Genomic DNA, 17,751 nt, shown 5'->3' on the forward strand with positions numbered 1-17,751 from the left:
AAATACAACCTATATCTACCATATTCCAAGTGAGCGTATTTATAATTGAAGGAGAATTTAAATTGAGTATGTAAGCATCCAATTTTTTTTTTCTTCAACTGTGAAATTTTATGAAGGTAAAAGTTACTAATGTTAGGAATCCTTATTAATTTAAATGAAGAAAACAAGCTCTTTATAAACGTAATAGAACTTCTAATAATAATTGTGAATGTGTACTGTAACAAAACAAAGAAATTTTGAAAAATCTGTTAAACAAAATTCATTAAAATATAATAGAAATACTTATAACATTACAAAATATCACACACCTACCACTATGTCTTTCTATTGTTGGGGTGGGAGGATAAATTGTTTGGAATCTGACTTTGACAAACAGATACAAAATCATGAATTTTCATGAGCAGCTCTGGATTAAACGTAAAGAATCTACAGGAACTCTTTTTACCATAAAGGTTACTGGAGGCATCTGAATATGGAATAGTATCATTTAGTAAGTCATTTCCATCAATACAAATAACCCAAACTGTAAGTTGGACATCAAGGAGATCAAACCAGTCAATCTTGAAGGAAATCAGTCCTGAATATTCACTGGAAGGACTGATGCTGAAGCCGAAGCTCCAATACTTTGCTACCTGATGCAAAGAGCCGACTCGATGGAAAAGACCCTGATGCTGGCAAAGACTGAAGGTGGGAGGAGAAGGGGACAACAGAGGATGAGATGGTTGGATGGCGTCCCTGATGCAATGGGCATGAACATGGGCAAACTCTGGGAGATGGTGAGGGATGGAGAGGACTGGTGGGCTGCAGTCCACGGGGTCGCAAAGAGCCAAACTCAACTAGGCGACTGAACAACAACTAACATCAAAAGATGACGTTCTAATCTGTGTCTTGGTTCAAAAGGGAAAACCCCTACCTACTCTAATATTTATTAATATACAAAATCTAAATTATTACTGGAATTAATACATCCCGTTAGGCTCACATGTGCTGAATGCACAGTACCTGCAAGCTGTCCTGTACCACGTGCTATGGACTTTACATGTAATTATTTATATCATAAATTCTATGATGCTGGCAATCAGATTTTTTTTCCCTTATATATTGAATTTATGCCTATTCCCCTTAAGCGCCTAGCATACTGCTTAGTTCCCAACATATGAATGCCAAACAAGATCAATAAAGAACTGGAATCCTAATTTTTCACAGAATGTCAGAGAACAGAATCCAAGGGGCAGGGAAGGGAGCAGTTTGAAAGACGACAGAGAACCAAAAAGAAAGAAACACAGATCATATAAACTACTTAGTCGGGGATTCAGTAACACAAAAAAGGAGGTAAAGGCCTTCTCTCACAAGAGAATGAGAAAAGAATAAGATAATATTCTATTATTTTTCTCTACTTCCTCCAATGTTCAAAATGGTTTTGGTTACTGTTTTAAATAGTAACCCAATATTAATCTGAGTGAAAGTCAGTAAGTCATGTCCAGCTCTTTGCGACCCCATGGACTGTACACTCCATGGAATTCTCCGGGCCAAAATACTGGAGTGGGTACCCATTCCCTTCTCCAGGGGATCTTCTCAACCCAGGGTTCAAAGCCAGGTCTTCCGCATTACAGGTGGATTCTTTACCAACTGAGCCACCAGAGAAGCCCAGATTAATCTAATCATATCTAATTTGGGGTTACTTTTGCTCTTGATAATCTGCAGCAATATATTAGCATCTATGATTCTTTTGGGGGCTTCCCAAGTGGCATCAGTGGTAAAGAACATGTTTGCTAATGCAGGAGACATAAGAGATGCAGGTTCAATCCCTGGGTCGTACAGATCCCCTGGAGGAAGGCATGGCAACCCACTGCAGTATTCTTGCCTGGAGAATCCCAAGGACAGAGGAGACTGGTAAGCTACAGTCCATGGGGTCCGAAGAGTTGGACATGACTGAAGCAACTTAGAACACACATAATTCTTTTTCCCAAGCTATTTGCAGATTTGGATCTTCTGAACATGAGTGTATTCATGTAAAGTGACAAGATTTTTAAAATTCTGACTGGTTTTCTCAAAATAGCTAAGAGAAGGAGAATGAATTGCTATTACTTTAATCAGGATAAGACAAAAGTATCACAATGAATAAACAAAAACAAAGCTTATTCTATAAGAAGTCATCTTGACCTAGTTACCATCTAATCATCGTCCCCCTATCTTTGTAGGGGAGCATAATTTGTAGATGCATGAAGACACTTTTTTGGTTTTCACAACTAATGAAGAAAGCAATTAGTATGATGGGAAACAGAGATGTGATCTTCCTACAAGGGATGGAAAATTTCTGTACTATAAAGATTTGTTCAAAAAAAAAAAAGCATCAATTCTTTGGCGCTCAGCTTTCTTCACAGTCCAACTCTCACATCCATACATGACTACTGGAAAAACCATAACCTTGACTAGACGGACCTTAGTCGGCAAAGTAATGTCTCTGCTTTGGAATATACTATCTAGGTTGGTCATAACTTTTCTTCCAAGGAGTAAGCGTCTTTTAATTTTATGGCTGCAGTCACCATCTGCAGTGATTTTGGAGCCCCAAAAAATAAAGTCTGACACTGTTCCCACTGTTTCCCCATCTATTTCCCATGAAGTGATGGGACCAGATGCCATGATCTTCGTTTTCTGAATGTTAAGCTTTAAGCCAACTTTTTCGCTCTTCTCTTTCACTTTCATCAAGAGGTTTTTTAGTTCCTCTTCACTTTCTGCCATAAGGGTGGTGTCATCTGCATATCTGAGGTTATTGAGATTTCTCCCGGCAATCTTGATTCCAGCTTGTGTTTCTTCCAGTCCAGCGTTTCTGATGATGTACTCTGCATAGAAGTTAAATAAGCAGGGTGACAATATACAGCCTTGACGTACTCCTTTTCCTATTTGGAACCAGTCTGTTGTTCCATGTCCAGTTCTAACTGTTGCTTCCTGACCTGCATACAGATTTCTCAAGAGGCAGGTCAGGTGGTCTGGTATTCCCATCTCTTTCAGAATTTTCCACAGTTTATTGTGATCCACACAGTCAAAGGCTTTGGCACAGTCAATAAAGCAGAAATAGATGTTTTTCTGGAACTCTCCTGCTTTTTCCATGATCCAGTGGATGTTGGCAATTTGATCTCTGGTTCCTCTGCCTTTTCTAAAACCAGCTTGAACATCAGGGAGCTCGGTTCATGTATTGCTGAAGCCTGGCTTGGAGAATTTTGAGCATTACTTTACTAGCATGTGAGATGAGTGCAATTGTGAGTAGTTTGAGCATTCTTTGGCATTGCCTTTCTTTGGAATTGGAATGAAAACTGACCTTTTCCAGTCCTGTGGCCACTGTTGAGTTTTCCAAATTTGCTGGCATATTGAGTGCAGCACTTTCACAGCACCATCTTTCAGGATTTGAAACAGCTCAACTGGAATTCCATCACCTCCACTAGCTTTGTTCGTAATGATGCTTTCTAAGGCCCACTTGACTTCACATTCCAAGATGTCTGGCTCTAGATTAGTGATCACATCATCATGATTATCTGTGTCGTGAAGATCTTTTTTGTACAGTTCTTCTGTGTATTCTTGCCACCTCTTCTTAATATCTTCTGCTTCTGTTAGGTCCATACCATTTCTGTCCTTTATCGAGCCCATCTTTGCATGAAATGTTCCCTTGGTATCTCTAATTTTCTTAAAGAGATCTCTAGTCTTTCCCATTCTGTTCTTTTCCTCTAGGCTATTGTTTTTCCTGTGGTCATATATGGATATGAGAGTTGGACTGTGAAGAAGGCTGAGAGCCAAAGAATGGATGCTTTTGAACTGTGGTGTTAGAGAAGACTCTTGAGAGTCCCTTGGACTGCAAGGAGATCCAACCAGTCCATTCTGAAGGAGATCAGCCCTGGGATTTCTTTGGAAGGAATGATGCTAAAGCTGAAGCTCCAGTACTTTGGCCACCTCACGCAAAGAGTTGACTCATTGGAAAAGACCTCTGATGCTGGGAGGGATTGGGGGCAGGAGGAGAAGGGGATGACCGAGGATGAGATGGCTGGATGGCATCACGGACTCGATGGATGTGAGTCTGAGTGAACTCTGGGAGATGGTGATGGACAGGGAGGTCTGGCGTGCTGCAATTCATGGGGTCGCAAAGAGTCGGACACAACTGAGCGACTGAACTGAACTGAACTGACTGATGAAGATCTGTACCACTAAAAACGCCAACAGAGCACTCACTGATAACCACTGGCCAATAGAATACATTACTCATCTACTGCTTTTTAAGGAATTAAGGTTAATGTTCTCAAAAAATTTTTCAAAAAGTACCTTATAAACAACCACATATATCAGAAACTACTACTTTATTAAATTATCTCCAAAATACAGAAATAGTTACAAGTTATACTGGTATATATACTTTCTTTAGACTTAACTTTAAATTAACTTTATCAGGTTAATCTGAAAAGGGAAGAGAAAAAATCTCTTTAGGAACCCACTGGGCTGAAAACAAGCCAGTTATGACTGCCTTCATTAAAATTTTATAATCCTAAGAGAACAGCTCATCAATTACTGTTTAAAAAAAATAAATAATATACACAGAGTACAGAATGGTTTTCAAGAACTAAATGAATTCAGAATTAAGAATGAAGCCATGATCTCTAGCTAACCAGGTGAGTCTGATCCCTTCTGTTCACCAAAAAGTTCCTAAAACATTAAGAAATTCATCTTACGTTGCTTCCAATTTTAACCCAGTCTTGTTAAGTCTCTGGTCATTTGAGTGTTGATGTTGACTATACATACCATTTGAATAGCAATGTCTTGGCTATGTCCATTTTTCCTTGTTTATACTCCGCTATTGCCAGAGCCGTCAAGATATGAGCTTTGTCTTGCTCTGATTCAACAATAGCCAAGGCTCTCTCATATGCTGTTATACAGAATTGGAAACAAAAACAAAACAATATAAAAGCAATCCTGAATGACAAATGATGAGATTTTTCCTTTCCTAATCCTATTTTTTAAAACAGTCTAACTAAAATTACATCTTCTTATGTCCTTGATCTCAAGTGAACAGAATAAAAATTTATAATAATCTAACTTGGTTTAACTGTTCCAAGGTGATTCTGGGAATATCATTAAGATTATCATGTGATTCCTCAATTCTCATCTTTAGATAGTCTGAGTCACTATCTTCAAAAGAAATGGAGGCCTACAAGCATTGAGATATCACCCAAATTTCCATGAAGAAACAAGCAACTCCATTAAACAGTTCTTACAATGAGCTGCACACACACATAGGCTGGGCCCATACATGGGAAAATGCACTCAAGGAGCATTTTTGGAGAAACCAAAATATTAATGTATTATCACAAACAATGTTTGAGCTCTTTGTTTACCAGAAAAGTACACAGGAACACTGTGGAGTAGTAAATACTTGCTTTCAGTGAAAGTGAAAGTCACTCAGTCATGTCTGACTCTTTGCAACCCCATGGACTGTATAATCCATGGAATTCTCCAGGCCAGAATACTGGAGTGGGTAGCCTTTCCCCTCTCCAGGGCATCTTCCCAACCCAGGAATCGAACCCAGGTCTCCTGTATTACAGGCGGATTCTTTACTAGCTGAGCCACTAGAGAAGCCCAAGAAAACTGGAGTGGGTAGCCTATCCCTACTTCAGGGGATCTTCCCGACCTAGGAATAGAATCGGGGTCTCCTGCATTGCAGGTGGATTCTTTACCAACTGAGCTATCAGGGAAGCCCATTTGTGATCCTGGGTCTCAGTTTCCTCATCTAAATAATAAAGGTCACATTCAGTTCATAATACTGCTAGAAGAACTATTCATCATCATGTACTAAATGAAGGAACAGATAAAAAGTACCTATTATATCTCTTGTCAGATTTTTAATAAACACTACAGTCCCGACCAACATCTTAGTATTACACCTTTCTGTGTATAAGCAAATTATGATTCAAATTCTCAGCTCTGGAAAAGCAGGATGTATCCTTAAGCTTTACACAACATACTTACCTTTGCCGCTCTCCTTATACAGACCCTTCATAAATAAAGCTAATGCGAAACCTATGATGTCTTCTAACTCCTCAAGGGGTGTTGACTTAAAAGCCTGGATAGCTTTATCATATTCACCAATGGAACTAAGAAGCAAAACATAACTTACTTTTAATATCAAAATCATTTTGGCTTATATCATCAAAATACAGAAATATAATTATACTAAGGTTCTTTTAACAACTTAACCTACTTCATCTCTCAGCATTAAAGCTGCAGAAAAGACTTACATTAAAATAGAAGGCATAACACTTATTTCAAATAGGATATACCAGAGGGATTTACTTCACACTTTGCTTCTTTTAAATTATATGTGAAAATGAACAGCTCTGCTGAACTACAACTGGTCTTTTTTTTTTAAATAAACTTGAATTAAACTCTTAAGTTATAAAAATAATTTCCAGTTGACCTTTACAATAATTTTTGAGCTTAATACATTAGCTAAAAATTACCCTGTGACCATGAGTTTAGCATCTTTGAAAAGCCTAGCAAGTTATAATCAAGCCCAGCCTTTGCGTAAACTGCACATCCATTTTTTTTGAAGGGCATATAGATATACTAAAATTCCACAAAATCAAACATTATTCTCTCTGTATTTAATATGAATTAAAGTAAAAACTGCAACATATAATACTAAAGTAGAATGCCTTATAATAACAACAACAAAAAAAAACCTTTTATTTAAAAATAAAGAGATGTTGCCACCACCTGGAATAGACACACTGTACCTTTGAGACTCTTATTTCTGGTATGTATCACTATATTCAGAAGCTTGCTTCTATTTTTAACTTGTTTTTGGAAATCTTTTTAATCTTGGAAGAGTGGCTGGGAGTTAAAAATATGGGCAATATTTGCTTCTAAAATTAATTTATGAAGGTAAAAGAATTTAAAAATCAAACGCAAATTTTGACAAATATTTAATGAAGGGAAGCAGACTACCTTAGATGTTTACGGATACACACGTGTATTTTTTAAAGTATTTTTTAAATGAACACTATCTTCAAACATTTGATTACTTTTGTAGAGAAAAGACTGGAGGACACAAGGGCTTCAACTTTATTTGTAACTTTTTTTCTTTTTAGGGAAACCTGAAGCCTATCAACAGAATTTTAAGATCTGTTCTATCTGAAGGGTAACTAACTATTCACCGAATTATGCTCCATACTCTATTACTGTATTTTGCATGTTTAATATATTTCATAATAAAAACAAGTTAAAAAGAAATCAGATGACCTATTTTTAATGGGAGGTATAAATTTTCTTCTAAAATAGTTACATCATATGAAACATCTAAGTAAAGCAAACAGATACTTTGTTCCATACAGCTTCTAAAGAACAACAAAATCTTGGAAGTGACAGTTCTATCAACTTCTAAACACACAGTTTAAAGGAATTAAAAGGAAAAACAATCAAAACAGGGAAATTTTTCTATCTACAGATACCAGATATGATTCAGTTACACAGTTATAAAAGAACTGGCTACCTCTGATTTTTACTGTGTAGCTCCTTAAAAAGATGTAGGTACTAATACCAGAATACCAAACTATAGGTCTAATAAATAAAGTGTTTCAAACAGGAACATTCAATTTTGGGGCAGCTCTCAATTTGAGGTGAGTCTCCTCAACTTGAGCCCCAAACCCCATCCTCCCATTAACACTCCTATTGTCCAGACCTAGTTCTATCCTCTGAAACAACTGGTTTCCTACCTTTTTAAAAATCTTTTTTGAAGTCAGAAGTCACTGAGAATCTAAAGAAAATTATATTGCTCTCTCGCCATCCTTAAAATGCACACACAAAAATTTTTGTGTACTATCTCAAAAGGGTTTCTGGACCCTTAATCCTACTCCCAGTTTAAGAACAGACATCAAATCAGAATAAATCGAATCCACTTTCAATTAACTAGCCTTCTGCTATCAGAAAGAGTAACTGCCTCTTCTGTCTAGCTCACAACCCTCAGTTCTGAAGCTGCTCCTCCCAAAGGACACTGAGGCTGGAACTAGAAACTGTCAACACAGCTTGGGATGGTAGGAGTGATGCGCCCTGGGCAGATGTCATCACTGTGCTCATTCACACTCGTCCCGCTCTTCTGGAGACCGAACATCACTCAATAACTCCACGGCCTTCACCAGAAAAACCTAACAGATTCACAAAATCAATGGGGAAAAATATGCTTACCATAACAATCTGCCATAATTTCTTACTGTAACATAATAAGCATCTCGGTCTTCTGCAGTCTGTAACAACAAAATTGCCCTTTAAAAAAAGGACAAAGCATTTAAAATTAGCTATGTGCAATAGCATTCTTTTACTCTTCCTCCTTAACAACCTATAGATTTTTGTTTTCATTTAATTATTTAACTAGTTCCATAATAGCTTATTTATATTTTATTAAATTGGTACCACAAAAGCACTTAATAGATTTTAGACTATTAAGAAAATAATAAAGTGGCCTCTTGATATGTGAAATCACTTATCATACTTGAGTTTTAAATATTCCAAAAAATTTAATCCAAATGTGGGAAACAACTGTGTCAGTGTTTTAAAGTTTTGACACGTTTGAAGTACATGGAATTTGATGTACACAGTACACTCTTACAATTATTTATATACTAGCAGTTTGAGGTAGGGACTTAGGAAATTGAGTGCTTTCATGTGCCTTTATCTGTTACATACAGAAAGACATTCAGGCAACCCTGAATTCAGAGAAGGGAATGAGTCATCAGGAGTCCTGAGAGGTTTAGAATAGTACAACAAACATGCTGACAGCCCATCTACCTTCCCATGCCCGGTCTCCTCTGGGCAAGCAGGAAAGTGTCTCAACAACTAAAGGAGCTGGATATTTAATAATATTTTTTCTTTCTTCTGTTTTTCTGTTTAAAGATTAGCCAGGGAGAAATATCCAAGAAAAGCTTTTAATGCCTTTGATATTACATGAAAAACAAGGCGGCTGCTGCTGCTAAGTCGCTCAGTCATGTCCGATTCTATGCGACCCCACAGACAGCAGCCCACCAGGCTCCACCATCCCTGGGATTCTTCAGGCAAGAACACTGGAGTGGGTTGCCATTTCCTTCTCCAATTCATGAAAGTGAAAAGTGAAAGGGAAGTTGCTCAGTTGTGTCCGACTCTTAGCAACCCCACGGACTGCAGCCTACCAGGCTCCTCCGGCCATGGGATTCTCCAGGCAAGAGTACTGGAGTGGGTTGCCAGTGCCTTCTCCGGAAAAACAAGGCAGTATTATAGAAATAGTAATAGTAAGCTACCTGTCATAGTAAAAACTCTACCTGCAGTTATATTAATACCTAATTTGTAATTTCAAGTCACAAACACTTGTTTAAGGCAGAAAACAAAGAGTGGTAATAAGTCAAGAATAAGTGGTGTATATCCAGGTGACTGTGAAGTGGAGTGAAAGTCACTCAGTCGTGTCCAACTCTTTGTGATCCCATGGACTATACAGTCCATGGCATTCTCCAGGCCAGAATACTGGAATGTAGCCTTTCTCTTCTCCAGAGGATCTTCCCAACCCAGGGATTGAATCCAGGCCTCCCACACTGCAAACATATTCTTTAACAACTGAGCCACAAGGGAAGCCCAAGAATACTGGAGTGGGTAGCTTATCCCTTCTCTAGTGGGTCTTCCTGACCCAAGAATCTAACGGGGGTCTCCTGCATTGCAGGCGGATTCTTTACCAACTGAGCTATCAGGGAAGCCTAGGTGACTGTGGAGTTGCAATTTTAGGCAAAGGTATAATCAGTGTTAGACTCGCAATATTTGTGATTAAAACATATACCAGGAAAAGGAGCAAGCATTCTAAAGCTGCCTAGTTTCTCTGTTTTGGCTTCCCTTGTGGCTCTGATGGTAAAGCATCCACCTGCAATGCAGGAGACCCAGGTTCGATCCCTGGGTGGGGAAGATCCCCTGGAGAAGGGAATGGTTACCCCTCCACTTATGAGGGGCTTCCCAGGCGGCACTGGTGGTAAAGAACCGGCCTGTCAATGCAGGAGACCTAATGAGATGAGGGTTCCATCCCTAGGTCAGGAAAATCCCCTAGAGAAGGGCATGGCAGCCCCCTCCAGTATTCCTGCCAGGAGAATCCCATGGACAGAGAAGCCTGGTGGGCTTTGGTCCATAGGATGGCAAAGAGTTGGACACGACTGAAGTGATGTAGCATTGCATATTTCTCTGTTTAAAATCCTGTTTGTTGTATTCTATCAAATTTCTACAGTTTCTTTATTGGTAACTTTACCGTAGTGGTCAAAGAAATAGCATTGTGGGTTTTCATACACCTCTCCCCGACACATACGACTCCCCTCCACAGACACATGCCTCCTCCACACACATACACACCTCCCCCCCACACACACACATCCCCACACACACACACATGCCTCCCCCCACCACACACATGCCTCCCAACACACACACACCTCCCCCACACACACACGCCTCTCCCCCCCCACACACCTCTCCCACCCACACACGCCTCTCCCCCCGACACACACCTCTTTCCCACACACCCCCCCCACACCACTGTTGCCTACACACACACACCTCCCCACACACACCTCTCCCCACACATACCTCCCCACACACACCTCCCCACACAAACATCTCCCCCACACACACACCTTCCCACACACACCTGGCAAAATAACTACAGCTTTCAGTACCATCTAGTGACCACTTCTGTGAACTACAGAGAGAGCTACACAAGGACGGCAAAGCATCTGGGATACCTTGATTATTTTTTATCTGACAGGTTTCTATTGATTTAGGGCAATGATGTACCACAGAAGTTAGGCATTCAGGTTTTTTTTTAACTTTTCATCTAGTACCCATGAGATCAGTAGTGATTTTCTCATTCACAGATCAGTGAATTTGCAGCGAAGGAAAACCTCAGGTTGATTTCATTTCCCATCACTCTCCAGGCTGGTCGTCTCCCCCGCACACACTGTCCTGGTTTCCCCAACGTCAAGGCCGCTCCTGCTTCAGAACACTTGCTCCTGCTGTTCCCTCTGCCTGGAATGCTCTCTCCCTGAGGACCAAATGACTTACGGCCAACTTCAACTAGGCCAGACCTCAACTGCCTGCTCAGGAAACCTACCTCTTACCCCTATCTCAAATTCACTGCCCCTCCACTGTCTGGCCTTTTACTCTTCTCTGATTTCCTTTCTTAGCAATTGTTACTATCACAGATGTCTATTAGCTTACCATGTACCTCACCCCCACCAGAACTCCGTAAGAACTGAGCCTACATTTGTTTTAATTCACTGCTAAATTGCCAGGCCAAGGACACTGCATGACACACAGCAGCAGTTCAACTAATATTTACTGCATGAATAAACACTATGTAGTCAACAATAAAATGATTTAAACAAACACATACTTTCTTTTCATTCGTGAAATCTCACTTCTTATCTGAATAAACACATGTATTTAATAAAGCAAGACAAACTATAAATGAACAGATTTTTCTAAAACAAATCTGAGAAGGTTTTTTGTTTGGTTTTATTTTTTTTCTTCTCTCTCTCTCAGGTTGAGCAACAGAAACCAAAACACAGTTGAAAATTTAGAACTGTATTTTTTCACCTTCAAAATGTAGTAATAATAAATAATGAAAGGTCAGGAAAGGAATCAGAACATTTTATTTATACCTTCTTCAAGAAAATGAGGCTCTATTGGCCAACTGACCGAGAAGGACCACGTTTAAATTTAAGGGAGCCTTTACCTTTGGTACGCATTTGCTGCTTCCTTCTTCAGCTGGAGATGTTCATTTAAGTAACCCAACATTGTGAAAGCTGGAGCATAATTCTGAATTCTCTCTGGAAATCCAAAAACATCTTTTCTCAATATGTACGTAATGGTTGTATTTGTAAAAACATTACTTTTGTTTTCAAGTTTTTCGATACTTTAAACAGTAGATTATTTCCTGAGGTCACATGCATTGCTAAGAATAGGAGTTTATCTTAACTATAAAATACCAGTAATCATTCTATAACTCTTTTAAATTATTGAATAATATCTATAGTTATACATGGCTTCTATTCATGTTTCAAAGTTTAAATACATTTTTATTCCTAAAGGTATAACAATTTAAAATCAGAGCTCATGTTAAAACTAGTCATCTAAATTATAAGGAAGTTCAGTTCTTTGGCTAATCACATAAACCTTCCTTGATTAGATTTAGCAACAATTTATCTTGGTGGTTCTGTTCCAGTTTCTATGCACTTTTTTTCAAAAAAAAAAAAATCAGTGTTGTGCACTAGAAAGAGAAGATGATTTGGGCACTTTCAATGCAGTATTTTGAAACTCTAATGTCAAAAAACATCAAAAAACTATAAAGGAAGTATACAAAGGAAAAAGAAATGCACCTGAATTATCAACTACTTAACTTGTGCTGGGAAATCTCTTATTGAACTGTTTAACAAAGTGAAGCACAATCCCATCTTTTGTGATAGTTAGGTTCACAGTATAAGATGAAAATCACACAAAGTGATTCTTGAAAAATTTTTAAGTCATCTCACAAGGAGAAGGTAACCAAACTGAGTCAAAGTGAATGAGGAAATTCAGGCCCTTCATCCACACTGACGCTGAAGCCAACAGTCAGCAACAAATGATATCTCCATTTTTCTTATCCCCACTTTCTCTCCTTTCTGCTTCTAAATTAATATATTTCTTGGCCAAGCACATATAGTTGACTTTGCTAAAGGAGTATATGACACGGCTCCCTCAGAGACTCAAAAACCTAGCTATGTACAACTGTCAGAAAAAGTTCATTGTTCTAGGCATCTGAATTTTGCAGAAAGCTAAATGTTTCAGTTCAGTTCAGTCGCTCAGTCGTGTCTGACTTTTTGTGACCCCGTGGACTGCAGCACGCCAGGCCTCCCTGTCCATCATCAACTCCCGGAGTTTACTCAAACTCATGTCCATTGAGTCGGTGACGCCATCCAACCATCTCAACCTCTGTCACCCCCTTCTCCTCTTGCCTTCAATCTTTCCCAGCATCAGGGTCTTTTCAAGTGAGTCAGTTCTTCGCATCAGGTGGCCAAAGTTCTGGAGTTTCAGCTTCAGCATCAGCTTACCTCTATGTAAAATCCTTCACAAATGTTTCCCATTCTGTAAGGAATCCTTCACAAATGTTTCCCATTCTGTAAGGAATCCTATCAGTAAAATCTCTGATCCTACATTTTCTCAGTAAGGCTCTAGGAAATTTTCATTCAAGTCACTCATTTGGGGACACTGCATAACACGTTAATGTCTTAAAGTGCTGACATTTACAAACGAATCGCCTTCTCCTCAAATGCCCCAGGCTCAGTGCAGGCAGAGTATTACCAGCCTGCAGATTACAATGATGCTGCATTTCTCTTCTGGTTTTCAGTTTACCTGACTTCTTCATACTTGTTCATGGGGAGAAAAGGGAAAATTCATGTCTTAAGAACTAATATTTAATTTGGAATTAACTTTAAATTCTTTAAATTAACCCAACAATTATTCATTTATCTTGCTATATAACAGGTGCCGTACCCACGTATTTACTCAAGACCACTTGTGCTGCTGGAATTGCATTCATCTGGAGGATGTTATACCGGTACAGCTCTGTGTCTCTGTTGCTCTTATCTTGCAATGTTGTACAGACCCAATACGCATAACCTATTGCTCCCTCAGTCTGTAAAAAAAGCCAAAGTTAACAAGCAGACACAGAGTAATAAATCTGCCAAGAAAAATTAAGAAACAAAACAACATACTTCAATACAGTAAATATCGGCTCTTCATCTTCTAAGTCAGCTATTAATTGCCTTTAAATAAAAGGTCACTATGATACAACACAACTAAGAATATATTTAAATCACTTGCCTCAAACCTAAGTAGAGGAAATAAGTGGGATAAATAAAGAGGAGAAAACAGAGTCCCTCCTGATGGTTTGGTATGATTCTCAGCATCATTCCCATAGGTCAAACAAATAATGACCAATCAAAAGATTTCTAAATGCTTTCATAAATAATCTAAAAATGTCAACCAAGTCTAGTGTTTATCTCAGTTTATTTTTTTTTGAGTCTGTTTCTATTCTGCATGACTACTGCCTCTATTAGACCCCAAAGTCATTTCTTCATCAGTGCTTGAAGTTCTTTAATGAGAGTTTATCTATTTTTCAAGAAAGAAGAAAGAGTAGAGACAACTGCTATCATCAGCATCTGACATCACCATGTATTTGTTTTCTCAACAAGGGTAGTTAAAAGATTATTCATTAATGAATCCTGAAGAACACTCAAATTCTTACGTGCATACTGAGTTCTGTAGTGTGCCTGAAGAGATCCATGGTGTCATAACTTCCAACTGTCTCTGCAATTAGAGCCTATAAAAGGAAAAAGGAGGGTCTTAATATGTTCAAAAGGAATACTACTACTACTAATAATAATAATAAATGAGTTTTTGGAGGAACCAAAGGTTTTTCTAACTGTGCTTAAAAGCAAAGTTAATTTCTTTTTCAATCTTGACTACCATATTCCATGGCTCAGAGGACCAGAATGACTTGTTAAATGAGCCTTTAAGCTAATAGAGACTTGAAGAACTCCATTGCAATCAGGTAGTGGTGGAATAAGCCACATGAAATTCCTCAAAATTCTGATAAAACTATGCTACCTTCTCCCTTCACTACCCAGCGTGCCCCCGCACTGGCCCATCTATACATACAGGTACTTGGTTAATCACAGGGTCACCTCAGATTCAGCTGGAAAGCTTTTTAAAAAGGAGATCTCACCCCTAGAAATCTAGCTTCCATAGATCTGGGTAGAGTCTCAACATGTTTATTTTTAACACTGCCTCAGGATTTCAAATAGTAAGACTTCATTATAGTCAAAATTAATTTCAAGCTCATCTATCTTTTATAAGAAAGCAGGGTTTTTTTAATTATCATGCACTACTAATCAAGAAATTAATATTAAGCTTCACTCTATCATCATCATTTTAATTAAATCTACTAGTTACCTCCTGAAACAAATTATTTGTAAGGCCAAAAATAATTTAAAGATTAAAAAAAAAAAATACTTTAGTGACTCTGAGGAGCACCTAAGATCCACTGACCTCCATCAGTGCTACTCAGAGTGAAGTCCCTGGACCAGCAGCATTGTCCTCACTTGGGAGTAGTTAGAAATGAAAATTCTCAGGCCCCCAGGGCCCAAAACCTTACACAGAGATTACTGTGTAATGCCACTGTTCTCAAATGCTACCACAGCTAATGGGAACAGGAGTTTGCCTTTTCTAACTCTGGGAGCTTCACCCACTCAATTAACTAGAATCAGACCCAAAAGCCAAAGCACAATAGAAGATACCTAATCAGTGACTATGTATCACTGATATGAATGAATGTAAAATTAAAGATATATATGCATTAAAGTACTCAGAATGTTTACCTCAAGCTTTTCCTTGGATTTTGAGTTTTAGTAAAATGAGGCACAATAAAGGGCATAAATGGTATGGACCTAACAGAAGCAGACAAAATGTGGTCCACCGGAGAAGGGAATGGCAAACCATTTCAGTATTCTTGCCTTGAGAACCCCATGAACAGTATGAAAAGGCAAAGAGATAGGACATTGAAAGATGAACTCCCCAGGTCAGTAGCTGCCCAATATGCTACTGGAGATCAGCGGAGAAATAACTCCAGAAAGAATGAAGGCATGGAGGCAAAGCAAAAACAACACCCAGTTGTGGGTGACAAAAGCAAAGTCCGATGCTGTAAAGAGCAATACTGCATAGGAACCTGGAATGTCAGATCCATGAATCAAGGCAAATTGGAAGTGGTCAAACAGGAGGTGGCAAGAGTGAACGTCGACATTCTAGGAATCAGTGAACTAAAATGGACTGGAATGGGTGAATTCAACTCAGATGACCATTATATCTACTACTGCAGGCAGGAATCCCTTAGAAGAAATGGAGTAGCCATCGTAGTCAACAAGAGTCCAAATTGCAGTACTTGGATGCAATCTCAAAAACAGAATGATCTCTGTTTGTGTCCAAGGCAAACCATTCAATATCATGATAATCCAAGTCTATGCCCCAACCAGTACAGCTGAAAAAGCTGAAGTTGAAGAGTTCTATGAAGACCTACAAGACCTTGTAGAACTAACACCCAAAAAAGATGTCCTTTTATTATAGGGGACTGGAATGCAAAAACAGGAAATCAAGAAACACCTGGAGTAACAGGCAAATTTGGCCATGGAGTAGAAAATGAAGCAGGGCAAAGGCTAATAGATTTGCCAAGAGAACGCACTGGTCATAGCAAACACCCTCTTCCAACAACACAAGAGAGGCCTCTACACATGGACATCACCAGATGGTCAACACCGAAATCAGATTGATTACATCCTTTGCAGCCAAAGATGGAGAAGCTCTATACAGTCAGCAAAAACAAGACCGGGAACTGACTGTGGCTTAGATCATGACCTCCTTATTGCCAAATTCAGGCTTAAATTGAAGAAGGTAGGGAAAACTACTAGTTCACTCAGGTATGACCTAAATCAAATCCCTTACAATTATACAGTGGAAGTGAGAAATAGATTTAAGGGACTAAATCTGATAGACAGAGTGTCTGATGAACTATGGACGGAGATTCATACATCGTACAGGAGACAGGGATCAAGATCATCCCCATGGAAAAGAAATGCAAAAAAGCAAAATGGCTGTCTGGGGAGGCCTTACAAATAGCTGTGAAGAGAAGAGAAGTGAAAAGGAAAGATATAAGCATCTGAATGTAGACTTCCAAAGACTATCAAGGAGAGATAAGAAAGCCTTCCTCAGCAATCAATGCAAAGAAATAGAGGAAAAAAACAGAATGGGAAAGACTAGAGATCTCTTCAAGAAAATTAGAGATATCAAGGGAATATTTCATGCAAAGATGGGCTCAATAAAGGACAGAAATGGACCTAACAGAAGCAGATGATATTAAGAAGAGGTGGCAAGAATACACAGAAGAACTATACAAAAAAGATCTTCATGACCAAGATAATTATGATGGTGTGATCACTCACCTAGAGCCAGACATCCTGGAATGTGAAGTCAAGTGGGCCTTAGGAAGCATCACTATGAACAAAGCTAGTGGAGGTGATGGAATTCCAGTTGAGCTATTTCAGATCCTAAACGATGATGCTGTGAAGAGCTGCACTCAATATGCCAGCAAATTTGGAAAACTCAACAGTGGCCACAGGACTGGAAAAGGTCAGTTTTCATTCCAATCCCAAAGAAAGGCAATGCCAAAGAATGCTCAAACTACCACACAATTGCACTCATCTCACACACTAGTAAAGTAATGCTCAAAATTCTCCAAGCCAGGCTTCAGCAATATGTGAACCATGAACTTCCTGATGTTCAAGCTGGATTTAGAAAAGGCAGAGGAACCAGAGATCAAATTGCCAACATCACTGGATCTTTGAAAGAGCAAGAGAGTTCCAGAAAAACACCTATTTCTGCTTTATTAACTATGCCATAACCTTTAACTGTGTGGATCACAATAAACTGTGGAAAATTCTGAAAGAGATGGGAATACCAGACCACCTGACCTGCCTCTTGAGAAACCTATATGCAGGTCAGGATGCAACAGTTAGAACTGGACATGGAACAACCAACTGGTTCCAGATAGGAAAAGGAGTACATCAAGGCTGTATATTGTCACCCTGCTTATTTAACTTTTATGCAGAGTAGATCATGAGAAAC

The 17,751-nt window shown here is 38.9% G+C and overlaps 1 protein-coding gene across 1 annotated transcript in view; it reads right to left on the reverse strand.

Moving 5' to 3' along the window:
- SKIC3 (SKI3 subunit of superkiller complex) overlaps positions 1-17,751 on the reverse strand; it is a 90,386-nt gene that overhangs the window by 37,744 nt on the left and 34,891 nt on the right. The window contains exons 24-29 of the mRNA XM_068980348.1: positions 14,324-14,398; positions 13,570-13,711; positions 11,774-11,867; positions 8,224-8,301; positions 6,010-6,134; positions 4,786-4,909 (exon numbers count right to left, since the gene is read on the reverse strand). Of these exons, the coding sequence (XP_068836449.1) occupies positions 4,786-4,909; positions 6,010-6,134; positions 8,224-8,301; positions 11,774-11,867; positions 13,570-13,711; positions 14,324-14,398 (638 nt within the window). The remainder of the gene's footprint in view (positions 1-4,785; positions 4,910-6,009; positions 6,135-8,223; positions 8,302-11,773; positions 11,868-13,569; positions 13,712-14,323; positions 14,399-17,751) is intronic.

The sequence above is a fragment of the Capricornis sumatraensis genome, chromosome 9 (assembly GCF_032405125.1).
Source record: "Capricornis sumatraensis isolate serow.1 chromosome 9, serow.2, whole genome shotgun sequence".
In the NCBI taxonomy this organism is placed as follows: Eukaryota; Metazoa; Chordata; class Mammalia; order Artiodactyla; family Bovidae; genus Capricornis; species Capricornis sumatraensis.